Source organism: Pteronotus mesoamericanus, unplaced genomic scaffold, assembly GCF_021234165.1.
Source record: "Pteronotus mesoamericanus isolate MK-2021 breed Mesoamerican mustached bat unplaced genomic scaffold, CSHL_Meso_final contig_105, whole genome shotgun sequence".
In the NCBI taxonomy this organism is placed as follows: Eukaryota; Metazoa; Chordata; class Mammalia; order Chiroptera; family Mormoopidae; genus Pteronotus; species Pteronotus mesoamericanus.
In genome coordinates, this window is record NW_026555006.1 from 6,091,639 (window position 1) to 6,119,539 (window position 27,901).

General features: G+C 49.6%; 1 protein-coding gene across 1 annotated transcript; it reads right to left on the bottom strand.

Annotated features, from left to right (window-relative positions):
• Window positions 1-1,331: 1,331 nt before the first annotated feature.
• On the bottom strand, window positions 1,332-27,247 carry DHCR24 (24-dehydrocholesterol reductase). The gene is made up of 9 exons (XM_054573664.1): window positions 26,934-27,247; window positions 23,568-23,723; window positions 18,847-18,952; window positions 18,016-18,134; window positions 15,254-15,517; window positions 10,405-10,548; window positions 5,672-5,869; window positions 5,110-5,288; window positions 1,332-4,074 (listed from the first exon to the last, which is right to left on the bottom strand). The coding sequence occupies exons 1-9, from the start codon at window positions 27,162-27,164 to the stop codon at window positions 3,921-3,923; spliced, it is 1,551 nt and encodes a 516-aa protein (XP_054429639.1). The 5' UTR covers window positions 27,165-27,247; the 3' UTR covers window positions 1,332-3,920.
• Window positions 27,248-27,901: the final 654 nt, after the last annotated feature.

Genomic DNA, 27,901 nt, shown 5'->3' on the forward strand with positions numbered 1-27,901 from the left:
TTGTGACAGGATTGTGAGGGTTAAATAAGCCGTTGCGTGTTGTGTGCAATTCAAATGTAAGGTGGGATCGAAGGCTTAAACTACAAAATCTGTTTTAGGGAACATTACAGATTTCTCCCTGTTTATGGTGAATTCACAAAATCCAGGTTTGTGAAACTGAACAATCGGAAAAGGAATTTCCTAAAAGGCTCCCCTGAAATAACTTTAGGAAGGGATGCCCACCTCGTGTCCACTTTAGGACAGTGTCCATCATGTATATCTATACACGCGCATAAAACTTTATTGCACTAAACTCAACTATTTTATCTCTGCTCATTTAATTCTGACAACCCTGTAACGGTTGGGGTGAGCTAAATTGCTCTACCGTGTGGTTGGTAGAGTAATAATATGGGCATAACAATTTATAGTTCTAATTTGAAGATTTCACCTAAAATGTCGTATGGTGTGCTTGAGAGCGATACTGTTATGTTACAGAATTACATGCTTATGGTTTTGTAATAAAAGATTTTGTAATAAAAAAGTGTTATTTGTGCTGGACCCTGTATGTAGGGACTCAACTACAGTAAACATTTTATTTCTTGCTCCCATAACAAAGCAGGCCAGGCTTTCAGGGTTATGGGCAGGTAGTTCTCTGTGATTCAGGGAACCAGGCTCCTTCCAGCTTGTGACTCTGCCCCTGCCCATGGCCTGGTGGTCGTCTGCATCCAGGTAACAGAAGGCATCAGAACCAGGAGAACCTCGCCTAGGTTTTTACCACTCTGTCCATATTCTTCTAGAGAACTGTAACTCGAGGACACACTTCAGTGCAAGGGAGGCTGGGCAGCATAGTCCTGCAGTGCCCAAGGAAAGGAGGAATGAGTATTAGTGGATAGCTAGTAGTCTCCATCCGTTTGTAGGCGAGGAAATAGTCTGAACAGGGTAACTTGCCAAAATTTGTTAGGTTACAAGGTGGTGACAAAGCCAGGACTGGAGCCCACCATTCCTGACAACCATGTCTGGTGCCTTCAAAAGCACAGAACCCTGCCCTCTCTGAGCCACCCGCATCTCACCAGGACTCGTTTCTGGTGGTCTGGCTTCTACCCTTCCCCGCTGCAGTCTGTTCTCCACCTTGTAGATGGGAGATCCTGTTAACATCTACCCCAGATCACATCGTGACCAACGACATAAAATCACCCAGGACCCCACTGCCCTAACAAACTTGTCACTTCCTCTATGTTGTCTTTCAGTCCTTGTTCATGGGCACTCAGGTTCAGAGGGAGCCTGCACTTGAGCCAGGTCTGACTCCATCTTGTGGTCCCCAGGGCAAGAAACAACAAAGGCAGCTTTCCAGGTCACACTTTTATTTTCACAGAAGCGGCGGCCACACAGCTGCAGGGACGTGAGATATTCTGGACAGTGGGCATAGTGCCTGCGGTTGCAAGAGCCTGCTAAGGGAGGCTCATGCCTTTCTCCTTGGACCCCATGATCGAGGAGGAAAAAAACCAATCACACAACATCCCCAGCTCTCCCTTTCCTTTTAGTAACACCCAATTAAATTATGCATCCTTCCAGCCAAAGGAACCAGCTATAATTGATTTTACAGAAAACCTTTGCGCAGCTCAGAAACCCGCGGCTCCGGAGGGAGAGGCCTATTCTTTGACTTTCCACACACTGTCCTCCCACCCCAGTGCGAAGTTCAGCTCCACCTGAAACCACCGCGAGGTTGGACAGTGACGGGACTGGCTACAAGGAAAAGCTGACAGCTCACCGTGCTTGGAAGGCTGCCCTTGCCAGACAAGAGATTATTGGAGCAAAACATTAACCTGGGGCTGGTATGGTGCCAAGAACTTCCCTTCCAAGCCCCAGGTTCTGAGTGAGGTCTGTGAAGGACAGGATTTTGGTTTGTCAGGCAAAGGACAACAGAGGCTGCTGGCATCTCTGGCCGCCCTCCCAGTGGCTTAGGGATGGAGGCCCCACTGGTGAAATGATGGTCTTTTCTCCTGGGTTAATCTGCCCGGGTTAACCATTCCTCCACAGCAAATAGGATCATCAGTTTAACCCTGAGCAGGAAGCACACGGGCCCACTATGAGAACCAATGCCAGAATTCACGTGCTTTGCATACAAGCTAGGGAACGAGGTTTCTTCTATTTTTCCTGGGCCCCCTTCAGAGGCCAAATGGGTAAGGGGGTTCCTTTGCCTTCTGTGCCATGAATGCACCCAGCACTCAGGATCACGCTAAGCTACTTTGCAGTGTGCCAAGCCCTGGGTGGGGTGGGTGAGCATCCGTCACCAAAGCGTGACTGTGAGGATTCTGGCAACCTGCAGCATCAGCACTGCTGCTTCCTGTGAGCCTTTCTGAAAATGAGCAGACCACCCCCAAGTATCCACTCGATCATTTATTTTTCCTCTGATTTTCCACATAAATGAGGCTTTCCATGGGTTTTGCAACCACGGGGTCTAAGACAGCCATACACTTCTATAGCAGAGTGGCTCCAGGGAGGTCTTGTCTGTACTGATGTGAGAGATGAGGAAAAACTGTAGTTCAGAGGAACAAATGACTTGCCCACAGTTGCACAGCTCATCAGGGGCTGAAACCCAGGTCTCCTGACTCCTGGTGCGGTGCGCGCTCTCTCAGAACGTCACTGCTGGGCACAGCTCGCTTAATACAAGCTTCCCTTATGGGATGCAACTCCTTCCCAAATACTGGGTCTTTAGCTGAGCCCGGGCAGTTCTTAAGATGGGGTTGCATAAACAACCAAGCTTTAATAAGTGGGGAAGGGACCTAGGGAGTGTCCCTTCCCTCTGGAACGGAAATGGAGCTAACTTTTCTCTGAGCTTAGGATTTGTAAGGCACTGAAATTAACTACAGCTGGGGACGTGGGGGAGAAAGAAAAAAAGGGGACGAGTGGTTGCAGAAATTAAGCTGACAGTCTACTCTTTTAGCCCCATGGTGATGGACCCTAACAACAGCAGGCTCCATTTTCCTGCAGGTATGGTCCACTCCCCCGCCCCGATGCCGCAGAGCAGCGTGGACGCACCCCACCACAGCTAAGCGGGCTCTGGGGACAAGAGGCATGGAGGGACAGAAAGCCAAGGATGAGCCCGATCCACTGGATTCAATGCAGAGCAGAAACCACTCATTCCACTTGGGCGGGTGTCCCAGGTCAGGGACAGGATTCAACCCTGAAGTGTCTTCCCCAGGAACATGGTCCCCTAGGAGTAGACTAGGTGATGGCTGTGGGGGTGGGGAGGGGGCGGTGCATGTGAGCCTGAGTGCGAAGGAGGGAGGACAGGACATCATCACCGAGGACGGCAGAGAAACCTTTGGGATTGGACCTGGCTTTGGCACAGCACATCTTGGGCTTGCCCGCCCATCTGCTGCCCTCCTGAGACCCCAGGGCTGGAGAGGACCCTCGCTCCCCCCGGTGAGGAGCAATGGCTGGCTGATGGAAGCCGTGGCAGTGCAACTCCAGGACATGCTTTCCTCATTCCAGCCAAGCCTGTACCCAGGGGACCTAACATGGAGCCCTCTGGACTCAACCACTGAATGCAAAGCACTTCGGTCAGATCTGATACCCGACGGGAAGCAACAATAGCTACCACAGCCTGTAGGCAAATACTGTCATCCCTGTCAGCAGAGGAAGAGCCGGCCTCGGAGGGGCTGAGTGACTCACCAGAGTCACACAGCTAATGAGTGGCTGAACTGGGAACTGGACTCAGGTTCATCTGACTACAAATCCCATGTCCTTCCCTCTCCACGGGGTGGCCCCTGGAAGCTGGGAGCAGTCCGTTGGGGCTTCTGCCTGGGATTTCTGGAGGGGTTTGTTTCTGAAAGTGTGGATCTGGGAGAGCAGCCAAGCTTGAGTGACGGGAAGATGCCTCCTGGCCCCGGGGACGGTGTGCACCCCACACGTCTGTCTCTTTGCAGGCGGGCTCAGGCTCAGTGCCTGGCGGCCTTGCAGATCTTGTCATACACCTCGGGGAAGGCGTCCTGGCAACTGAGCTGCTCCCGCAGCTTATGGTACAGGGAGCCATCAAACATCTCCCAGAACTCTTCGCGGTTCATGTAGCAGTCGGCGTACAGCATCTGGAACCTGTAGAGCAGAGACAGGGGTGAGGACGTGGGGAGGCAATGTCAGTGGGACAGGGAGGGAGAGGGGATGAGAGAGAGCCCCAGCCGCCCTTACGTGTAGCATGCTTTGCAGTGCAGGAAATGCTTTTGGATTTCTCTTGTTCAGCCCCTAATGACCTAGTAGGGGTGGGTGGTGTGGGAATTCTTATCCCCATTTTGTAGGCAGGAAATCAAGGCTCAGGGTATTAAGTGGCTTGGCAGCGGAGGCAAAGTCAGGAGTAGACTCAGACTGCTGGCTTCTCCCCTGTGCTCGGTGCCCCAAACACTGCCTCCCTGATGGGGCCACTGGCTGCTTTCCTTTTATTTTTTTCTGGTGTTCGATAAACTGCGCATATTGAAAGTGTACAACTTACTAAACTTGACATATGTATACAACCTAGAAACGATCAGTTGAGATAATGACCGAAATGATCTCCCAAACGTTCCTTATGTGCCTGTGTTACCGCCCTGTACCATCCCAGGCAGGTCTGTTTTCTGTCACGAATTCTGGAATTTTACACATGGAAACATCTGAACTTCTTTTTCCTGGCTTCTGTCAACCGGCATAGTTATTCTGAGATTTGTCTGTGTTGTGCAGGGCAATAGCTTGTTCCAGGCCATTTTCTGAGCACTGCTCTGTCCCAGGCCTCTCCGTAGCTCTCAGTCATGAATCCCTCCCTCCTTAGTGTTGGTCTTCTAACCTGGAGTGGCAGCCCCTGAACATACGGCAAAGCCCGCATCATCTGCCGTGTGGCAGGCAGGTGTGGGGGTGCAGGCGTGCTGACTGGAGGAGGGGGATGCAGAGAGAAGAGAAGACGGGCAGAAGCCTGGTGCTCCCACCTCTTTACTGTTCACAAGGTACTTCCCAAAGCAGAGGCTGCCACGGTGACAGAGTCCCGGAGCGACCAGCTGGCCTGGCCCCAGAGCTGGCCACCTTGGCCCTTCCCTGTACTCTCTGCAGCAGTCCCCTGGGGCTGGCGGTTGAACAGACTGTGCCACCATGCTCTGAGCCACTCACCCATGCACGCTTCGGACAAACTTCTCCAACTGCCTCATGCAGGACCTGGCTTCGAAGTGCTTCACACGCGGCTCCCCGTAAGCTCCGATGTCCACGTAGAGCTCAGTCTCATCTCCCTTGGGGTGCACCAGGCCTGGCTGGCTGGGCAGGATGAATGGGCACAGCCAGATGGGGTAGACCTGGGAGGACCAGGGAGGAAGGTGTTGGTGCTTTTTCTCCAACAGGTGGCAGGCCCGCAGCTGGCCCGCCCCACACCTACCCGAAGAGAGGCTTTGCCACACTCTCCAGGGGCCCCTCCTCTGGCTGCTCACAGCTTCGCTCTCACCCTCAAGCCCCGGTGGAGAACACCCAGCTCCACCCCGCTGCAGCGCACAATCTGAGCCGTTCACAGAAGTACCCTTCTCTGGGCCCTATGACTTCTCTCCCATCAGGGCCATGGCTGAGCAGGTCTATTTTGCAGCGGGGGAAATGGAGGCCCAGGGGTCAGGCATGACCCACAGTTCAGGGGGAAAACTGAGTTCCACAGGATGGCTCTTGGCTGGCGCTGCTCTGCCCCACTCACGTGGATGTCGTTGTGGAAGGTGTGCAGGGCCTGCTCCAGGCACTTCATGGGCACCAGCATGTCCTGTACCACGTGGTGCTGCTCATACAGCTTGCGCAGGGTCTCGCCCTGGGTCAGCTTCAGGAGGGAGATCTTGGGGGGCACCATCCATCCAAAGAGGTAGCGGAAGATGGGATTGTTGCCGAAGGGGATGATGTCCTGAAAGAAAAAATTTGAAGATGGGGAGATGGAACCAATAAGGGCTGAGTGTCTCTGTGCCAGGGGCCAGGTCCTTGTTCAGAGCTAGACATGTACGACAGGGTCCACCCCTCCAATTTGCAGGGGCATAGTGGTACCCAGGATTTACCCAGTTGGATTACGGTTTGATTCTCAGTTCTGGAATTCACCAGCTGGGACGACCTTGGGCTAGTTACTTAACCTCTCTGAACTCAAGTTTCCTTATCTGTAAAATGGGACTTCTGAGAATAGTGACATACCTACCAAGTGCAAGGCATTCAGCCCAGTGCCTGGAGCAAAATGTGTAACTATGACTGCTGTTCTAGTTGTTGCTCACCTTTGAGGGTCAAGCTTAATGGCTATCTTCACCCCTAGACAAGAATAGCCATTTCTTCTTTGTGTTCCTGTGGCCCTTACAGCGCCACCCCCCAACCTGCCTGCCCTAACCCAGTCTCCCTAGAAACCCTCCCGAGCAGGGGTTGCTCTTCCTCATCTGTTCCTCAAATCGCTGTGAGGGAGGAGCCACCTCACCCAGGACTGCCGCCTTCCAGAGACACGCTCTGCTCCCCACCAGCCGGCAATCCTGCCCACCAGTCAATAGCAAAGAGCTGCTCCCAGCCTGCTGTCTTCCTGAGGGTCACCCAGGTCTTTTGATACCCGCTTCTCACAGCTCTCTGGCCCTTGATGCCAAGGACATTCTTTCATTCATTAGACAATTAGGAGGTACCCATGAGGCCAGTACCAGGTTCTGTGCTGGGCACCAGGGATACCAAGATAACTGAGACAGACCCTGTCCTCAGGTGTGGAAGAGACAGCCCACGGGAAAGAGCTGGGACAAAGATGCAGAGGCAGCTTATAAAAGGGTCCATCCACATCAGACTAAGGATCAGGCAAGGCTTCCCAAAGAAGCCTCCAAGCTAAGCTCTGGGGTCTGGGCGACGACTCCCCTCCACTCCCCTGGAATCACCTGTCTGATCGCCAGAGCACTCCCTCGAGGGAGGGACCTGTCTGCTCTCTTCTCTGTTAGATTCCGGCACCTTCACCAATGCCTGGCACACAACGAGGGCGCAATACATAGCAATACATTGTGTCCTTGGTTGTTTTTGGAAAAGCCACACATGCCCACAGCAGAAACCCCAACAGTCTAAAATGTTAAGCCTCCTTTCATGTCCCTGACTCCTTGTTCCTGTCCCCAAAGGCAACCATTGTTAGGGATTATTTGCGTACCTTCTAGGGACATTTGATGCACACAAGCAGATGGGCTTTACAAAAACGCAATTCACAAACGGTGGCATCTAACAGACTCCTGCTTATCACCGAATCCTGAGCACCCGCACCCGGAGCGCTACCGCATTTTTCATCTCGGAGCCTAACACTGCACTCCTGAGACCCACAAGCTATGGCTCCTGGGACAAAGCTGGTCCGCCCTCTGGTTTTGTAAATAAAGTTTTATTGGAACACATCAATGCCCATTTACTTACAGGCGATCTTTGGCTCCTTTCAGGCTGTAAGGGCGGAGTTACTCCTAGAGAGACCTCATGGTCCATGCAGCCTAACTACTTCCTCATCCTTTACAGAGAATGTTTGCTGACCTCTGCTCTACTGTATGGATGTAGCCTAATTTATTTCATCCGCTCTGTACTGATGGGCATTTAGATTATTTCCTGATTCTCCTTTGTGCACGTGTCCCTGCCCATTTACATGTATGTTTATCTGTAAGAGAAATTCCTAGAAGTGGAAAATTCTGCTTCAGACAGTGTATGCAATTTTAATGGGTACTATTTTAAGAGCTTGTATCATTCTATACTCTCCCAGACAGCAGAGGAGACTGCTGTTTCCCCACACCCGGCTGCCACGCGTGTTATCGAACTTTTGCATCTCTCATTCAGATAAGTAGAACATGAGACGCCTGTAGTCTTGTTTCGCCCGCCTTCAGTTCCAAGTGAGACTGTATCACCTTTCTTATGTTTAAAAGCCATCTACATTTCCCCGCTCACCACGGCCTCTCCTTAGCCTCATGCTTTCCAGCTGCCCTTGGCTTCCCCCTGTGTCCAGCCCGCTACTGGCCTCCTCTGCTCTCCAGGGCTCCGGGGTCCCACTACTGGCACAGGTCCAACGGGTCCAGCCTGACCCGGGACCCCAAACCCCAGGGGCAGACCCTGTGACAATGGCATTCTAAGAAACATGAACAACCAAGGGGCCTACCTACTCTTCCTTTCTTCCCTGTGCCAGCCAACCACTTACACCGCTGAGAAGGAGGACCTCGGAGGGGAGGGAAGGACGGGGCTGCCCGCAGTCCCTTGTCCTTTCAGTCCTTCCTGTTCACCAGTTACCAAGATGTGTGTTTGTAGAACGTGAATGTTATCAGGAAGGGAAATAAAAACAGTAGATTTAGTTTTGTGCAGTGTTTCTGCTGGTCTTTTAAGAATGAAATACATATGCATGAAGCATTAAATGCTCTTACTTTGTATTTAAAAGATGAAGAGCCCTGGCTGGTGTGGCTCAGTGGACTGAGTGCCAGCTTGTGAACTGAAGGGTCTCCAGGTTGATTCCCAGTCAGGGCACATGCCTGGGCCGTGGGCCAGGTCCCCAGTAGGGGGTGCTCGAGAGGCAACTGCACATTGATGTTTCTCTCCCTCTCTCCCTCCCTTCCCGACTCTAAAAATAAATAAATAAAATCTTTATTAAAAAAATAAGGTCATATCACTTTTCTGTGCAAAGCCCTTCACCAGTTTCCTATCACACTTTGAGGAAAATATGAAATCCTTCCTTGACCTATGAGGACACATACAATCTAGGCTCTGGCTGCTGTGTGGCCTTGTCTTCTACCATGGTTCTAGCTCAGGGGTTTGTTGCTGTTTTTCAAAAGCATGCAACCTGCCATGACAACTGAAAAACTATATACTTTCTACCATATAAAAAACTTAACTCAAAATAAATCAACAACCAAATATAAGAGCTAAAACCATAAGCTGTAGAAGAAAACATGGGCTTAATCGTCATGACCTTGGACTTAGCAATGGATTCTTAGATATGTCACCAAAAGCACAAATAACAACAACAACAACAACAACAACAACAACAAAAACAACGATAATCTGGACTTTATCAAAACTAAAAACTTTGGTGCATCAAAAAATATTATCGTAAAGTGAAAAGACAACCTATAGAATGAGAAAATATTTGTAAGTCATGTATCTGATGAGGGTCTAGTATTCAAAATATATGAACTCTTACAACTCAACAACAAAGACAAAGCAATTAAAAATGGGAAAAGGAGCTGAATAGACAGGTCTCCCAAAAATATGCAACAGTAAGACTCTACTTCATACCCACTAGGATGTCTATAATCAAAACCCAGAATACAACAAGTGCTGCTGAGAATGCAGACGCCGAGCACGACTGCTCAGAGTGTGACATGGCTCAGCCACTGTGGAAAAAAGTCGGGCAGTTCCTTGGTAACATAGACACAAAGTTACCTTATGACTCAGCAATTCCACTCATAGGTATACCCCAAAGCATCGAAAGCTAGTACTCAAACAAATACTTGTATACACATGTTCAGAGCAGCATTATTCACAATACCAATAGGTGAAAACAATCCAGATGTCCAATCACAGATGATTGGATAGACAAATTGTGTTCTAACCACACAATGAGTATTATTCAGCGATAAAAAAGAAATAGTACTGATACAGGCAACATGGATGAACCTTGAAAACAGCATGCTAAATGAAAGAAGCCAGTCTCAGAAGGCTATAATAATGTATGATTCCATTTGTATGAAATAATCTAAAACAGGAAAATCCATGGAGACAGAAAAGATTGATGGCTGGCAGAGGCTAGGGAAAGGGAGAATGGGAAATGACTAGGATTTCTTTTTGGGGTGATGAAATGTTCTGGAACTAGACAGAGGTGGTAGTTGCATAATACCATGAGTGTACTCAATGCCACTAAATTGTATAATTTCTTTGCTTTGAGTGCTCTCTCCCAGAGCTCTGCATGGCTTGTCCCCCATGTTCAGGTCCCTGCTCATAAGTCATCTCCTGAGAGGCCTTCCCTGACGCCCTTATTTAAAATGTCGCTGCTCCCCATCCCTCCGCACACAACAGCAAATTCTTGCTCACCTGTCAAGTCCAAGTTTGCTGGCTACCCCCAGCCCTAGATAGAAGTGGATTAGCCACTTCCTCTTCCTCTTCTTATGGCCCTTTACAGGGCAAAGTCTGTCTGCTTGGCTAGGCTACAGTTCCTCAACGATGGACCAGGTCAGTGTTCCCAAAGGACTCGCCTGGCATCCCATTCTCAGGTGCTGGGTGACAGCCTGCTGTTTTAAGTGAAGATGGTTCAATCCCTCAGAAAGAAGCGACTGTGTTGTTGTATAAGCGGGTGTTCCAGTTCCATAGGACAAAGCCATGCTTTTCCCCTAACGGAGAGAGCGTGGCCGCAGTGTTAACTACCCTGGTTCCCTGCCCAGCAGGCCGGGAGCAGCCAGGACGACAGGGAAATCCGAGCCTCACCTGGAGCTCCCAAAAGATGCTGCGCGTGTGCCGGTGGTAGTAGTGTCTCAAGGGGATGTATTCCAGGCCCTCTCGGTTTGTCTTCAGGTAGTTCTCCACGTGCTTGAAGAACCACGGCTTGTAGTAATTGCCAATGCTATTCAGCTGAAATGACAGAAGGCATTGTGTCAGCCTACAGACAAGCACCAAATGCCATCAGGGCGTAACAATGATACCCGGCTTCTGTTCAGCACTCCTGGCCTTTTCAAAGCTCTTTCATGTCTATTATCACCTTTGAGATCCTTGAAAGCCTGGTGAGGGTAAGCGCAGCGGGGATTCTCTAGCAGAGCCAGAAGCTCAAAGAAGTTAAGTGCTGTGCTTAGGGCCAAACAGCTAGTTTCTGACAGTCTAGAGGGCTCAGTGACCCTGAGCTAGTCTGTGGCTCCTTCTCAGTGAGAAAATCAAAGGGCAAATGTTTACCAGCATCTGTCACAATGCAGTGCCCCAGCAGGCACATTTCTCCCTCCTTCCCTTCCACTAGGCTGGTGACAGCACAAACACGGAGCACGGGTCATCTCTTCCTCGCCGCGTCCCATGGCCAATAGCACTGATTAACCACGGCACTTTCCTGGCCACTGGACACCAAGTCCCACAATCCTGAGCATGGCGCTCACCACCTGCAGCCGCCACCAATGGAGGAAGCTCACAGAGTAACCCTCGCGCTTCTCTAGCCCTGGGCCTTGCGGCCCCCGCTGCCTAAATTTCCTGTTTAGCTGATGTTTTCTTCAGCCCTAGGATGACTTAGCTTCTCTGGACCCCAGCCTTTTCTCCCGTGAGATGAATTCTGGGCAGATGCTTTTGGAGGGAGGTGGGGCAGCAGCCCTGAAGGAGCCCCGGCTCCAGAGTTGGGCGGCCGGGGCCAAACCCTGGCCCAGTCACCCACTAGCCCTGCGACCTTGGGCAGGTCACTCTCTCAGGGTGTTTCTTCACATGTAAAATGGTATTAAAAACACACGCTCCGTGGAAGTTGTTTTGGTGCCTATGGAAACGATACACACACACGCACACATACTGCAGATGCTCAGGCCCCACATGGGCCGGCTTCCCTGGGGGGCGGGAGGGGCAGAGAGTTCTATGGGCAGGTAAGAGCACACCCAGCTGGTGGGCTCGGCAAAGGGTTAGGAAGTAGAGAAGGAGGCCGCTTAGGAGAGGGAGAATGTGGCCAGGGGAGCAACAGGGAGGGAAAGGCAGGAGCAGAGCAGCCGGTGGAGAATAATCACTGTGTGCCGAGCACCGTGATCTAGGCAGCATCACCGGCACCTAATGAGTGTGTCCCTTATCCCTGCCACGACCTCGCAGGGTGGGGGCTGTCCCTATTTCAGGGATGAGACTGAGAACCATCAAGGTTGAACAGATCACCTGAGGCCAGAAGGCTGGCGAGAAGCAGCGCAAGGACGCACCCTATGTTGCACCACAAGGCCAGGGCAAGAACCTTGAATGGTGGGCTCTGGAATGTGGGCATTGTCATAACAAAACACAAAAGCTATTCATTTCTTTCGTGATTCTAAAAGCAATGTACACCGTGTGAAAACTTTAAACACTGCAGGAATACATAACTTGGAAAGAGACGCCTCTGGAGCTTCACCCTCAGCCCTGTAGCCTACTAAATCTAATGTGTATGCATTAGGCTTTATTTCCTGTGCACACACACTCACAGATTTATAAAACTGGACAATCCGGTGCACACGCTTTCACTTCTAACACCCTCAGATGGCCCTGGGTAGGTCAGCCTCTCCTCTCTGAGCCTCATCTTCTGTGCAGGCAAACTAGAGACCCTACTACCTCCTGGAGTGGTTGGAAGATGAAATGGAATGTAGAAAGTGCCATGCAAGGTGACTGCCCACAGTGGGGGCAGGGTATTCAGTCCCCGGTCCCCATTGGCCTTCCACCTCCCTGCACCCCCTTGCCAACCCGCTTCACCCTGGAGCCGGCCAACTCTTTGGGTGGTTGATTATCTAGATGTCGCCCTCTTGTGCAGGCCGCTCTGTGGGGCGGAAACCCAGGACCACTGTGTACCAGGAAATTGGGTTACAGAGTCTGTTTGTCCAAGTCCATTTCTGAGAGGACAGTGTGGGGCGGGACAAAAGACACCTTGCGCTGGCCCCTGCCTGCTGAGGTACAGGGGACTGAGCCCAAAACGGACACAGCAACCTGATCTAACCCCAGGTGGGGCCTGGCCATGCACCTACCAGTGGCACCAGCTGCAGAGTGGAACTGAGGCTTGGGGGTGCCTGTAGACAGGTGTTCCTGGGGCTTGGGGACTGACTCGTCAGCAACCTTTTGTGCTGGAGAGGCCCAGGACATGATGAAAAACCCAGATTGTTCGCCTCTCCCCGGGCACACAGCCGGGGCTGCCAGGTGGCTGGGTGAGTCCCATCCCAGCCCAGGCACTTAGGTCACAAGCCGCCCTGTCTCTGGGCCTCTCTGGGAAGGGGAGGTGGGCCGCCTCCTCCCAGGGCCGTGGCGAGACCAGGGCCCAGGGCCTGCAGAGGCCGTGTCGCGGTGTCTGGTGAGGAGGGGCAAATTCCTGAGCAGCTTCCCAAACAGGAGCAGATGGAAGAAACGTTCCTCAAAGGAAATGTCCGCACATATAAAGGCGTCTATTGCTCTCCTCCCCCAGCCCTGTTCCCACTGGGCATCAGGATCTTGCTTATTGGGACAGTTTGCCAAAGGCTGTGGCCTGGGGCCCCAGCCCCTCTGCCAATGACACTGGACAAGCCTCTGGATAAGGTCTTGGTCTTCTCCTTGGGAAAAAGGGTCAGGGTGTTCAAATATTTTAAAAGCTGTTCAAATTCCTCCGTCCAATTGTAAGCTTAGGTGGCATCTAACACACCAAACAGGTGACAGAGCAGTTGGTCCAGTTGGGACAGTGATTCCCCTTGGCCTCTCCCTCAGTATCACCACTGGCGGCCTGGATGCTTCAGACCTGCTGGAAAAGCTCTGAATGAGACGTCCTTGGCAGGTGGCTGGGTGACGACACATGCTGACTGCGCTCGGCCCAGGTCGGGCGGAGCCAGGGCCCCGGGAGCGTCAGGGCACTTGTCTCAGTGCCTGGTGTTTCGACTCCTGGTCCTGGATCCCCCCCTCCCATGCTCACCAGTGTCCCACAAGGAATTGTGCCCAATCAATATTGGCGTATGGTGCTAAATTCTAGAAGCTGATACGGAGGAGAAGAAACACTGACCCAAATTAGCACCTGCCCCGTGCTGGCCGTGTGTCCTCAGGAGGCTCGTCCCCTCTAGGCCTCGTTTCCCTACTCGAAGGAGGAACTGTATCAGGTGATTTTCGAGTCCTTTCTGATTTTAAAATGTTTTAAGTATGTAGGTATCGATGAAACACCTTAAGAGTCCCTTGATCTACTGTACTAATTCTACTTTAAGGCAGTGTTTAAATTACAAACAAAAGATGTTCATTGCAACATTAATTTAAATAGTGAAAAACTGGAAGCAACTTAAACTTGCAACTATGGGGCAGGGGTTTAGTAAACAACAGGGCATTCACTAAAGGCAATGTTCTGCAGCCCTGAGGTATGACAGTTTTGAAGACAATGCAAAAACATGGGGAGAGGCTTATGACATTAGGCAAGAAAAACAAATTTGAACAGGTGATCACAGCCAAAGATAGACAAAACAAAGAACCGTGCAGAGAGGTTTCTCACAAGTGACCTGAGGGCTGCAAAAGAGAGCGAGATACTATTTTTAACCCTATCAGATTGGCAAAATGAAAAAGCGATGCTATCGAGCGCTGGCAACAATGGAGGGGAAAAGCATTGTCACACACTGCTGCTGGAGGAGGACAGAGTACGGGTTTTCTGCAGAGCTGTTTGGTCGCAGCTATCGACAGCTATTGGAGCTTAACATGCTCAAACTCTGGGGTCAGGAAATCCGCTTTTTGGACTCGATCCTACAGAAATGCTTGCCCAAGAGGCAAAGGTTAAATGTAAGAGAATATTCATTGCAGCTCTACCTCTAAGAACAAAACATTTTAAGCAATATAAATACTCATCGGTAAGCAGTGAGTGAGGCCAATTATTTCCATGCAACAATGGGATTCTATGGAATGAAACGAGGGCGTGAACACACACACAGGGATAGGCCTTGAAGAACACACACCCGAACTATTACAAGTGGTCGTATATCTGGGGGTAAAGAGACACATTTTAACTTTTTCTTTATATATTTCAACATTGTTTTGCTACTATTTTTGTAGTTTAAAAACTTAAAAAAAATCTATGCATCAAAAAGCATAAGAAATAAAGATATCAAACACGTTAGCAACAGCTGGCTTTGGGTCATGTTTATAGGTAGAGTCTTTTTCTTCCTATTATTGCTTATGCTTTCAAAGTCTCTCATAATAAAACCCATAAAAACTCTCATAAAAACTGCTATTAAAAATTATAGAGTATATTGAAAAAGTGTCCATCTATATTCTGCAGCATCAAATCAATTACTCAAATTTTGGCTTTGTCATCCTGTGGCACTTTATATGACCTCTTGGAACTCAGTTTCCTCATCTATAAAATGGCATTGCTGTGAGGATCAAATATCACACCTATCAAGAGACACGCACATACCTAGCAGGTGGTAGGAAAAGAGGAAATGGAAGATTTTGTCACTGCTTAAAACAGCTGACTAAGGACCCTGCTGCCCAGACCCTAGGTGAGCCGACCCAGGCTGCAGCCTTGAAGAGGGCGGCTGTCAGGGTCGGGGTGGGGCGGCAGGCTCCGTCCCAGCCCACTCAGGCCTTGCTCCCTGCCCCGGCCCGACCCGCTGCCAGGCCTCGGTCTGCAGCAGCTGACGCCCCGGCCTACCTTGCTGGGCTCCAGCTGGTCTGTCATGACCCCCGTCATGATGACGGCCTCATCCAGGGAGTAGAGCAGCCCTTCCACAAAGTGGTTCTCCTGCCGCTGGGACTCCTGCTTGAACCTGTCACAGATCGCCTCTAGGCCCCGCACTGGCTCAAACCGCAGCTTGACATACTTCTTGGCCGGGATGATGCGAATCTCAGCAGCCACCAGGAAGCCCAGGGTCCCACACGACCAGGGCACAGCGTAGAACAGGTCTGAGTTTTCCGACTGTGAAGCAGAGTCAACACATGCTGAGAACTTGAACCCTGGGTCCCATATTGCAACATGTTGTCAACTGGGGTGCAAAGAACCCGGGACCTGAACTAAATTCCTGTTCTGTCGCCATTTTGTGTAAACCTCACAAGGCATTTCACAAACTGTGCTTTCTGGCCTGTTTCCCTCTGCAGCTTCTGCATGACATGTGACCTTACATCCGTGCTCCGGAGACGGCCTCCTCCTCGCCCTGCTGCCCCTGGCACGGCCCCCAGACCACAGGCTACCCAGGGCAAGGTCATGACCAGCACTGCCTGAAGACCCAAAACGGAGGGCTGAGGGCCAGCCCAGGCCAGGCTAAACAACACGTTGAATGCTCATTGCGGGCCACGGACACGAGGAGACATTACAACGCCTCCCTTCTGGGCCATTACCCATGTTTCCAAAGCCTTTCCCTGTCCATTAGCTGTGGAACTGTTACTGGGGGGAGACCAAGTCCGGGGACACCCCCCTCTTGTTCCTCAGTTCTTTTCTTGTTTACAAGAGATGAATTCAAACGAGAGACAAAAATGTATAGTAGAAACGATAGCAAGCCTGTTTATGAAACACCTATGAGCACAAAGCTACAAGCAGGCAGCTGGCTAGTCTGAATGCCCCGCATACAGAGGAAATAAAGTTGTTAATAAGTTTGTTTTATACACTTGAGCTGAGACTGCAAGTGGGCACTCAGCTAATCTGAGTGTGCCAACTACTGGGGTTAGGGGTTATATACCTTAATCAGCTTCTAGGTTCCCCTTCCTTCTTCCCCCTTTAAATCTTGCGAGTAATATGCAGCTACAAAGACTTTCTTCCTCAGCTAGTAAAGGCTTTTTGTCTCAGTGAACTTGCTACAGAGGCTCCCTTTCCCAGCACACAGTCTCAAGGACTCCCCTCCTTCTGTGCTACCCCTGCTTGTGATGTTCAGAGGCCTGGCAATCTTATCTGACCCGGCTCAGGACTGCTGAGTAGTGGGTGAGACGTGTCTCCTTCCTCCTCCCCGCCTTACCTTACTTTACCTTACCTTACCTATCCTACCTAACAGAATCCCCCCCACAGCCTAGGGAGAGCACTAACACTGCCAGTCAGACAGGTAAGGAAAAGGAAGTGCCCAGAGGTGCGCGCCTCGCCCAGGTCTCCCCACAGCGAGCGCCATGATGCTGGGGCTCAGGCAAGATCACCCAACTCCCGATCCAGTGTTCTGCCTGCAAAGCCTCATCTGCTTCCCAAAATCTGCTCTAACTTCATCATTTTCTTGTTTTGGTAATTGTCTCAGATACAGACAACCGACTTTTCATCTCACCATTCCAATTCTGATTCTTTGATTCCAATAAAGCGCCTTTTGAAAAAGTCCAGCCTTGCCTGGGCTTTCCCCAGAGGACCGCTGAGTGGCCTCTGCTGCCCTCGGCCAGCGGGGCAGGGGCTGGCGCAGGGAAGCTCTGCAGCAGGCTGGCCGGAGCCTCTGGAGCAGCCGAAGCAGGCAAGGGGTTCCCATCCGGGCCGCCCGCAACCCCACCGCCAGGTCACAGCGGTACCAACCAGGCGTCTGCCGCGGGCCCAGCTCCAAGCTAGGAGCTTCCCATGTGGCATCTACTTTCTCCTCCTGACAATGCACCTGTCACCTAGGACACTGGGCCGCAGAGGACGTAAGTCATTCATGAATGTTTGTCTCCCTTTGCTGGTAATAAACAGGTTGGAAGGCAGGGCCCTCCCTGTTTAGGAAAATGGGCGAAACTGGTATGAAAGGGGTCACTCTTGTCCAAGACCTGGGCTCCCAAGCCAGGGGTCCCACCCTGGACTCTCCCGTGCAGCCAGTGACCGCGGTGGCTCTCTGAGACACCCGCTTCTGAAGGCTCGCACTGTCACCCCCATCCCAGGGGCCCCCAGACATGCTCGGGGCCACCTGACTTTCTCTAAAGTTTCAATCCTGCCCTACTCCTTGGGATAAATGTCTTAAATGTCTATGTCCCACTTTGGGCAATAGAATTTCTTTTATTTCTCCAAAACAGCCTCTCTTACCACTTTTAGTTACCCCTTGCACCACCTGGCATAGAGCTTTGATACTGAGGCCTGACTTCCACTGCACAGGAAGTAAAGTGTAATGAACGGCTAAGGACATGGATCTGGGGGCCTGGTAACCTGGACGGGAATCCCAGCTGTGTGGCATTTAGTAGCTCTGTGACCTTGGGTAAGCTTATTAACCTCTCCATACTTTAGTTTCCTATCTGTAAAACATGGCTAATAGTCCTTACCTCATAAAGTTGTTGAAGGATTAAAAGCCTTACTGTATGTAAAGCATTTAAACAGTGTCTGAGCACGTAAAGGGGCCTTATAAATCTTTATTGTTGTTATGAACACAGACCCAGGCTGAACAGGTGTATTTGCAGTAAAGCAACCCCAAGGTGCCACTTGCCCAACGCCAGGGTCCTTGATGCCCGAGGCAGGCAGGTGGGGACACCCCGACTTTCTGCACTCACCGGTGTGCACCGCACAAAGCTGCCATCGGCCAGGACCAGCTCGTAGGCAGTGCAGATGTGCTGGAACAGGCCGTACTTGTGGGACGATGACTCGATGCCTGTGCCCATGATCAAGCCCCCTGCAGAGACACACGTGTGAGCCAGGAGGAGCTGTAGGGGGTGTCTGTGTGTGGCAGAGGGGATCAGGTAAAGGACACGTCACTGGAGCTGGGGTGCTCATGGCACAGGGGTGATAGGATAGGGCTGGCAGACACGGGCTGTCCACTTAGGGGCGACCTCCCATCTCTGTGGATCAGGAGAGCAGGAGCGCAGGGAGGGCTTGGATGGAAGCGCGAGGGCTTGCTCAGAGGCAGGGGATGGGGAACGGACCCTGCCCAGGGCTCTCCCGCTCTCATCTCTGGCCAGGCCCTGCCTTCAAACATGTATGCATTCATTTTCAGAGAGACCTTAATGACAAGGGGGGCTGTTTGGGTGGCAGGAAGCTGTGCCCCATGGGAAGAGTTAAAGGAACTGAAGGTGCTTCCCCTGGAGAAGAGAAGGCTTTGGGGACCACGAGTCTTCCAGAAGGAAAGAGAGACTAGACTTATTCCACGTGCTCCACAGGGCAGAACTGGAGCCACGGATGTGCCTCAGGGAAGCAGATTTAAGCCAGAGAGTAAAAAGTGCTATTTGACAATTTGAGCCGTTCAGAAACGAAATGGCCAGCAGGGAGCTCCCTGTCTTTGGAACTGCGGGGACTTCTGTTATAGATGGAAAGTGGTGACTCCTGTGCTGGAGGGAAGGTGGGCCAAGGTGCCCCAGCTCTGATGCTAAGGCCGCCTGAGTCCTCACCCACAGTGAGGTCATCGAGCTCGGGCAGCACAGGCAGGGTCCAGCCAATGGAGGTCAGCAGGGCAGTCACCTGACCCATGGTCACCAAGGGCTCCACACGGACAATCTGTTGACGTAAGAAGAGAAACGCTGAGTCACAAGGAGGCTGCGGGGGGGCCTAATGGGGCCATCTGCATGCAGGTGTCCTTCACACCTTCCCAAACAAACATTGCAGAGGTTCCTACTCAGCCTTTGGTCTCTTTCCAGAACATTACAGTAGTTTTCCCTCTAGTGAATGGGGTTTCTGAATCTGGATTTGCTACTGTTTAATCTTGTCCTTGCAAATATCTTTACAATTAATACTTAGTTTATTATTCTTCTAGGTTATAGAAAAAGTAATCCTTTATTTGGAAGAAAGAGCATATATGAAGAAAATAAAAGTCATCTGTATCAGCGTTAATACTGGAGTGTATTTACTTTCAGTCTTTTTCCATGCATGTCTATGTTGCTATTTTGTATGTTTTAATGCAATGCATACACATACACATACAGACATACACTTTCTTGTCTTGCCCTTAAAATTTAACACAATACTGTAATTTTTGTCCTTTGTTATTAAATACTCTTGGAAAATATTATTTTTAATGGACACATTAATATGCTATCATGTAGACTTCTGCTTCCAGCCAAGATGGAAGAAAAGGGACCAGATTTACCTTATTGCCGGAAAACCAAAAACAGACAAAATACATAAAACAAAGTTTTTCAACAAAGTGGACACCAGGCAAGGAAGTCAGTGATCGTTGAGTGACAAGAAACCAAACAAGAGGAGCTCTGTGACTGCCCCAGCTAACTGCCGGGAGTTAGGCAGTGCCGGGCCACGGACTCAAGGGGACTCTGAGCTGAGGGCCCCAGAAGACTGATGTGAACCGAATCTGCAGGACGGAGTACTGAAGAACAAATTGTACAGAGAGAAAACTGAGGAGCTGCAAAGGGTGCCCACTGAGTATTCAACTGAGTACAGATCGGTGCATAATCAGGAGGAAATTCCTGGAGGCTGAGGCCAGGGAAAGAGCCACCAGAAAGGATAACAGGTAACAGTGCAGAGCACAGTATCTGTTCTCACGAGCCAGCCTGGAAACCTCATACTTCACAGGGCACTGGGTACAGTACTCAGAATGTACTCAGTTCCTCTTGCCTCACGGAGTGGAAGAGCTATCCCTAGATTTAAATGCTGCTCTGGTCCCACCTGAAAAATCAAGTCCCAACAGTATCTAACTATTTCCAAGTAACTTAGCTATATCCCAGAACTAAGCTTAAGAAGATCTGCAGGGATACAGAAATAGCCAGTAGCCAACGAAGTAAAACTCACACTGTCTAAAATCCAATCAAAGTTTACTAGACATGCAAAGGGGCAGACAAATTCAACCCACAATGAGGTGAAAATTCAATTAATCTGTTTATTAAAATTAGCAAACAAGGGCATTAAAATAATTATTGCTGTATTCCTAATGCTCAAAAGTTAAGTAGACACACTAAAAAAATAGTAACAAACCCATATCAAACTTCTAGAAATAAAACCACGTCTGACAGCAAATTAGACATTGCAGAAGAAAAAAGTAGTAAACTTACTAATACACAGCAAGAGAAACTACCCACAATGAAAAACACTCAAGCCAAGAAAAATTAAAATCAACAGTATATCAGAGTGAGCTGAGTAGGGGAATATCTTTAAGTGGCCTCCATATATACGTGATGGCACTCCTCACAGCGGAGAAGGTAGTGGACAGAAAAAATATTTGAAGAAATAAAGATCCCCGAAGTTCCAAATTTGATGAAAATTATAATAAAAAACCCAAGCAAGGGAATTATGAAGAAAACTATACCAGGGCACATAATTAAACTGCTCAAAACTAGTGACACTGAGAAAGTCTTAAGAACAGGCAGAGGAAGAAAAGATGTGAGAGAGGAACAAAGATAAGGATAAGAGAGTTCTTGTTGGAAACCATGTAAGCAAGATGACAGTGAAGCATCTTTAAAAGTCTACCTGGAATTATATACCCAGTGAAAATATCTTTCTTTCAAGAAATGAAGGCAATTGCAGCCCTGAATGGTGTGGCTCAGCTAGGTGGAGCACAGTCCTGTAAACCAGAAGGCCACGGGTCCAATTCTGGTCAGGGCACACGCCTGGGTTGCGGGTTCCGTCCTCAGTCGGGGCATGTGGGAAAGGCAACCAATTGATGTTTCTCTTTCTCTCTCTCTCCCTCCTTTCCCCTCTCTCTAAACTCAATAAACATGTCCTTGGGTGAGGATTGAAAGAGAAAAAAGAAGGCAACTGTACAACCATTAGGATGGCTCCTATAAAAAGAAAAACAGGAAATAACAAGTGTTGGTGAGGATGTGAAGAAACTGAAACCCTTGCATACTGCTGGTGGGGACGTAAAATGGTATAGCTACTGTGGAAAACAATATGGCAATTCTTCAAAAAATTAAACACAGAATTACCATGTAACCCAGCAATTCTACTTCTGGATATATACACCAAAGAATTAAAATCAGGGTCTTGAAAAGACATTTGTATATCCATGCTCATAGCACCATTATTCATAATGGCTAAAACGTGGAAGCAACCAAGTGTCCAACGATAAATGAATGGAGAAGTAAAATGTGATATATACATACAATAGAATATTATTCAGCCTTAAAAAAGACTGGAATTCTGACATATGCTATAACATGGATGAACCTTGAGGATATTATGCTAAGTGAAATAAGCCAGTCACACAAAGGCAAATACTGTATGATTTCACTTACATGAGGTACTCAGAGAGACAGAAAGTAGAACAGCGGTTGCCAGGGGCTGGCAGGAAGGGGAGAATAGGGAGTTACTGTTTTCAGCTTGTTTTGCAAGATGGAAAGACTTATGGGAATGGATGGTGGTGATGGCTACATAACCTTATGAATATACGCACACTTAATACCACTGAACGTACACTTAAACATGGTTAAGACTGTACATTTTATGTCATGTATGCATTACCACAGTAAAACCTGGAAAAGAAATGAAGGTAAAATAAATGTTTTTGGATATACAATGGCTGAAAGATTCATTACCAGCAAGATCACCATATAAGAATGTTAAAGGAGGCCCTTCAGGCAGAAGGAAAATAAAAACAGATGGAAATATGAATCTATACAATGGAATGAAGGCATGGCAACTATATGGATAAGTACATAAGATTTTTTTCTTATTTAAATTTATTTAAAGGATAGCTATTAAAAAGTAATAATGTAGTGTGGGCTTTATAGCATACATAAAAGTATGTCAATAATAGCACAGAAGTCAGGAGAGAAATGGAAGTATATATATTACTATAAAATTCTTATACTATACCTAAAATAGGATGACACTTGAAGGTAGAGTGTGATAAGTAAAACGTACCCTAGAAATCTTAAAACTGCTGCTAAAATAACAAAACAGAGACTTATAGTTTAAAATCTAACAAAAGAGCTAAAATAGAATCATAAAGATTACTTGGTAATCCACCTGAAACTAATACAATATAACACTGAATGTAAACTGTAATTGAAAAAAAAATTTAAAAAATATTAGTTGAAAACAACAACAAAAAGAAAGAGAATATTCAACAAACACCATTCTGTCTTCAAAAAAAATTATTCAGTAATCCAAAAGAAGATAGGAAAAAATAAAAAAAGAAAAAGGGAACAAAGAACAAATGGGGGGAAAAAAAAAAAGAAAACAAAGAACAAGGTGACAGAGCTAAGCCAAACTTTATCAATAATAGCATTAAATGGAAATGGTCTTACCATGTCAATGAAAAGGCAGAGATTGTCAGATTGGATAAAAAAGCAGGAGTTAACTAAATGCTGCCTACAAGAAACTCATCTTCAAAATATATAAAAAAAATTAAAAAGATGGGAAAGATACACCATATTATCACAAGTCAAATAAAAAAGCTGGAACGACTTTATTAATATCAGACAAAATATATTTCAGAGCAAAGAATGTAACTCGGAATAAAACAGTTCATTTTGTAATTATAAAGTTTCAATTAATCAAAAGGACATAAAATTCATAAACATATATCTAATAAGAGCTTCAATATACATGAAGCAAAAACTGATGGAACTGCAACAGATACAAGTAAATCTACAATCACAGGCAGAGATTTCAATAGCCTTATTTCAATAACTGAAAAAGTAAGTAGAGAGAAAATTTTTGAGGATATAGACTTCAACAACACTTTCAACCACTTTGACCTAATTGACATTTATAGTATACACCACCCCAAAACAGCAGAATACACATTTTTTAAAAATGTGCATGAAGTATATGATTGTCTAACCACTAGGCTGCACACCTGAAACTAATACAAGATAATATTGAATGTAACCTACATAAATAAGTAAATAAATAAATACTTAAAAGAAACAAAAGAAAAAACGTGCATGAAACATACACCAAAATAGACCATATTCTGAGCCACCAAGTAAATTTCAATAAATTGAAAAATTTCCTGTGAGGTGGGGCTATGACTAAGCTCCTTCAAAGCTGAGGCTTCGGAGGATAGCAGCGGTGAACAGAGCCTTCTGTGATGGCCAGAGTCCTCAATCCTGTCCACTCTGGGGCAGCCTTGGCTGAAATCATCTCCCCGCAAGTCACTTGCTGCAGGAGCAGTGCCCCGCCCACTCCCAGAGCCAGGGAACCATGCCTCTCTCACCTGTTTCTTGGTGTCCACCTCCAGAATGTCCATCAGGTTGATCATGATGTTTTTGTGTGTCTTCTTGTACTTCCCAACTCGGAGTGAGACGGTGAGCCAGCCGGGGCGCCCTGTGCACATGAAGGTCTTGCTGCCTTGCTCCTTCCATTCTCGTACCTGCAACCATTGGACAGAGGCTGGGTTAGCCCCACCTGGATCCCCAGAGCAGCTTGCAGCCCTGCTTTCAGGAGAGGGAGCTGGGAAGGATACCTTCACTTGTCAGCAAGAATTTACTGAGCCCTTGCCTCCTTCTGGGCACTGGAAGGCCCACTGGCCTCACCCTCTGGAATCTCTTTGGCTAGTGAGGCTTAGAGAAAAGCTGGGGTGTTGCCGCACCACAAAGCAGAGTGAAGAGAGAGCTAAAATACAGGATCAGAATGCTCTGAGAACATTAAGTCTAACTGGGAAGGTCAGGGAAGATTTTGTAACGGTAATAGGAGCAACCATATAAATGATAACCATTTATTAGATGCTTGCGCTGTGCCGGGCACTGTCTCGTTTAATTCTCACAACAACCCCAGGAGGTTGGGATGGTCTCCTTTTCCAGATGAGAAAACTGAAGCAGAATAACTTGCCCAAGGTCATACAACCAATGAAGGCCAGAGCCCAGATCCGCCACCAGGACTATCAGACTTCTGGAAGGACAGAAGGGTTTGTATGTAGTCAAGAGAGTAACAGCTAACATGCACAGAGGGGTGTTATGTGCCAAGCCCTGTTCTAAGCATTTGCATGTGTTAACTCTTGTATCACTTGTAGGGTAGAGAAGGAGCAGGGAAGGACCACCAAACCAATGAAAGGAAAAGCTTTTGCAAAACCTCTACTGTAAGTGACCAGAGCACAAAACACAGAGAACAGATGGCGCAGAAGATGACAAGCCATCAAGAACATGGGAGGAAGTGCTTCCTTCCTGCTGAGGTGGACAAAGGCAGGGAGGTGGCTATCTGTTACTATAACCTGTGACCACCCACTTCCTCTTTATCTGCTTCTAATGCTCCCATCTTCCTTGGTTCCAGGCGATGCTGCTTCTCCCCCAGCCCCAGGAGGTGTGCATATGACTTGAGGTCTGAGTCTATCCTCCTGGCCGTAGTGACTGGTTCTTGGATGGGGCCTACCATCCAAGTCAAGCCAATAAGACTGGTTCCAGGAGAGGCACTGTCGCTGTACTGGGGCTGCTAAGCTGGTTGGATGTAAACCAGAAACTGCTGGAGCCTCCACAGGGAGACTGCCTCCCCGAGAACGAAGTCAACCCAGAGGGAAGCAGAGCCAAGGGATGGCAGGTGGATGGAAAGGTGGAGGTGGCGGGTCCAAATCCAGTCATGCCCGAGCCAGTTTTACTCCCAGACTTTTCAGGACCTGGGTCAACAAAGTCCCTTCTTTTTTTTTTTGGCTCAACAGTTTAAGTTGAGTTTCTATCACTTGCAACCAAGAATCCGGGAAGAGGTTGCATTGAAGCTGGATGGAGCAAACAGCTCAACATGGATAAGAACTTTGCTGTGATCAGAGGCCAGGGTGCCACAGGAAGTAGAGGTGCCTGAACAGGGCGAAATTATTGAGGAAGGGATCCTGTGAATAGTGGTGAAGGCACAGAGGGGGGATTCCCGGACGGAGTAGACCTTGCTCCTGCCCAATTTTGCAGTCCCAGGACATAATCCAAGCTCAGAGGTGTGGGGGTCGGATTGGGGGTGCTACAGTCAAGCTGGAGGGTGGTCACAAGACATGAAGTGAAATGGAAGCCTGAAACATTGGTTGGATTGAAGTCAACCACGATTTGGGCAGGCAGGCAATGCTGTGGAGAGGGGCCCTTGTGACTATGTACAGGCCAAAAGCAGGTGGGGATGGTGGGCAGGACAGGGGCAACTAGTCTGGTAGCTATTACAACATGCCAGGTGTGAGGCAACAGAACCAGACCTACGGGGTGCAATGGAATGGAATGGAATGGAATGGGAAAGAAAAAATGTCAGAGTTCAGCCTCTGAAATCAGCTGACCTACAGTTTGAACCTCAATTTTTCCCACCTTTAGAACATGTATAAGACCTACCAGGGTTGCTCTGAGGATCAGAAATAATACACATCAGTGGCACTGTGTGTGGCCCATGACAGGTCCCGTTGTCTTCTCGTCCACAGTGAACACTGTGGGTCAGTTTAAATAAACAAGAGTTCAGTGGGCTCTTCTGGGCCAGAGAAGAGTTGGACAACAGGCCCTGCCCTCCAGGAGCACACACTCTGATGGGGGCGACAAACATGGAAATGGAGAATCTGACCGCACGGAAAGTGCGATGACAGAGGGTGCGGCTGTGGAGGGAGGGTAGGCAGGGCTCTGCAGCCAGGACTGTGACCAGCAACACCCAGGGCGGCCCAAGTAAAGTACTTGCAGACCCTGTATTCTCCCACCCGGCCCACGACCTTCTCTCTCATGGGAATGAATGCTCTCAGCATCCATCTTCACACTCTTGCTTGCAGCACCCAGCAAGGTGCACAAAGAATATGGAGGCTGCTACACCTGCGGAGAGAGGGGTAGCAGGAAACAGAAGCCCTTTGCAACCAGACTCCAGTAAGAGAGGAACATAAGGAGGGGCAGAAGGAGCCAAGAACCTGTTCAGGCCCAGTGCCCATGTCGGCCCCGGACACAAGGAGGAGGCTTGGCTCTGAGCAGCAGCAGGGCACAGCTCTGTGGGTGCTGACACATGGGAGGATGTACAGAGGTACTGGGAAGTGGACGACTGTCTTGTCCAGGAGTGTGCACCTGGACTAGAGGCTGTCACTTTAGTTCTTTATTTGAAGTGTGTCAAAAGCTCCTTGCCGCTACAGAGTAAACTCTAAACTCCAGGCCCCTCCATAACCTAGCTCCAAACTGACTTTCCAATCTTATCCCCACCTCGGCCTTCGGCTCACACCCTACCTTCCACCCATACACCTCTCCCCAATCATGTCCCCTACTTCTCAGTCTTTAGCCAGCTCCACCTCCCGGAAACCCTCCTTCTGAAATCGCTCGGCCTGGTGATAACTACCCGTTCATTGCCCACCGACCCCCTGTCTTATGATTCTTTATATTCCTCCTGGTATCCGCACGTACTCTGCACATTGTGCGAACTCCCTAAACATCGGAACAATTTTTTGTTCTCTACAAGCTTTTGCTTACCACACTTCCTCACAGGGAAGCCCCCACCAACACATTTCTAAGTTCAAATCCCCCTCGAACGTCACCTACTCCGTGCAGTCTGGGCTCTCCCAGCACCGCACAACACTCCGCGCCTCGCGCCCCGCTGTGCATGCTGACTACCCAATCCCGTGGGCCCGGGGCTCCGACGACCACCTGGGAGAGCTCACCTGTTTCTGGATGTCCCGCACGCGCTGCTCGTGTAGGCGCGGCGCGCTGCTGAGCTTGAACACCACCCAGGCGCGCACGTAGTAGTAGATGTCGAAGATGAGCGAGAGCGGCAGCAGGAAGAGACACACGAACACCCACCGCTGGTGAATGAGCACGAACTCCAGCCCCTTCACGCGGATCCAGAGCAGGAAGAGCAGCGCGCACACGGCCAAAGACACAGCCGGCTCCATGGTGGGGCCGGCAGCGCGCCGCGCGGGGGAGGGAGTGCCGACTCGCGTCGCCTGTCACCGCCACCCGTTCAGTGCCCGCCTGCGCCCGCCAGCTCCAGTTGCCGGCTCCCAGAGAGCCGGGGGTCGCCCCGCTGCCTCACGATTGGCTCGGGTTGCAAAGGTTCGGTGGGCCGAGACCCGGGTGGCGACCAATGGCGAGCCGCGCGGGAGATCGGACCAGGAACCTGCTGCTTTTATTGGCTGCGGGAGTCGGGCCGCTCCACCCTCCTCTCCTCGCCGCCGCACTGGGAGGGGGACCCACACACTGGCGGGGTCGACTGCGCTCTGCCGCGCGGGGTCTCCGGGGGCGCGGGCGGGGGTGACTAGGGCTTCCCGCCCTGAGGACTGCCAGGGCCGCTCCTCAACCTAGGGGCGCGACTGCTTCCTCCTCCCCACATCCATAGGTATAGCCCCTTCGCGAGAGGAGGGTGAAGCGGTCATGAGTCAGGTTGCCTCCGGAGGGGTGGGGTGGGCCCCCCCCCCCACGGTCCTGGGTTAGTCACCCTGCAGCATGGGGATTCCGGACCAGACTAGCAACCTTCCCCCGTTTCCCACTCTGCTGAGAGGGTTGGGGAGAACTGGAAGGGAAAGAATGATGGAGGGAACTCTAGCTACCTTAAACCCTCCAGTGCCCACTCAGTGCCAGGCAGTGTTGCAGGCCGGGGGTAGAGTGGTGAGCAAAGCAGATGGCTCTGCCC

Coding starts and splice junctions, on each gene's coding strand:
- DHCR24 (XM_054573664.1), bottom strand. CDS start 27,164: ATGGAGCCGGCTGTGTCTTTGGCCGTGTGCGCGCTGCTCTTCCTGCTC. Junction 5,870..10,404: donor GCATCTTTTGGGAGCTCCAG/GTGAGGCTCGGA, acceptor TTTTTCTTTCAG/GACATCATCCCCTTCGGCAA. Junction 5,289..5,671: donor CCTTCCACAACGACATCCAC/GTGAGTGGGGCA, acceptor TGGTCCTCCCAG/GTCTACCCCATCTGGCTGTG.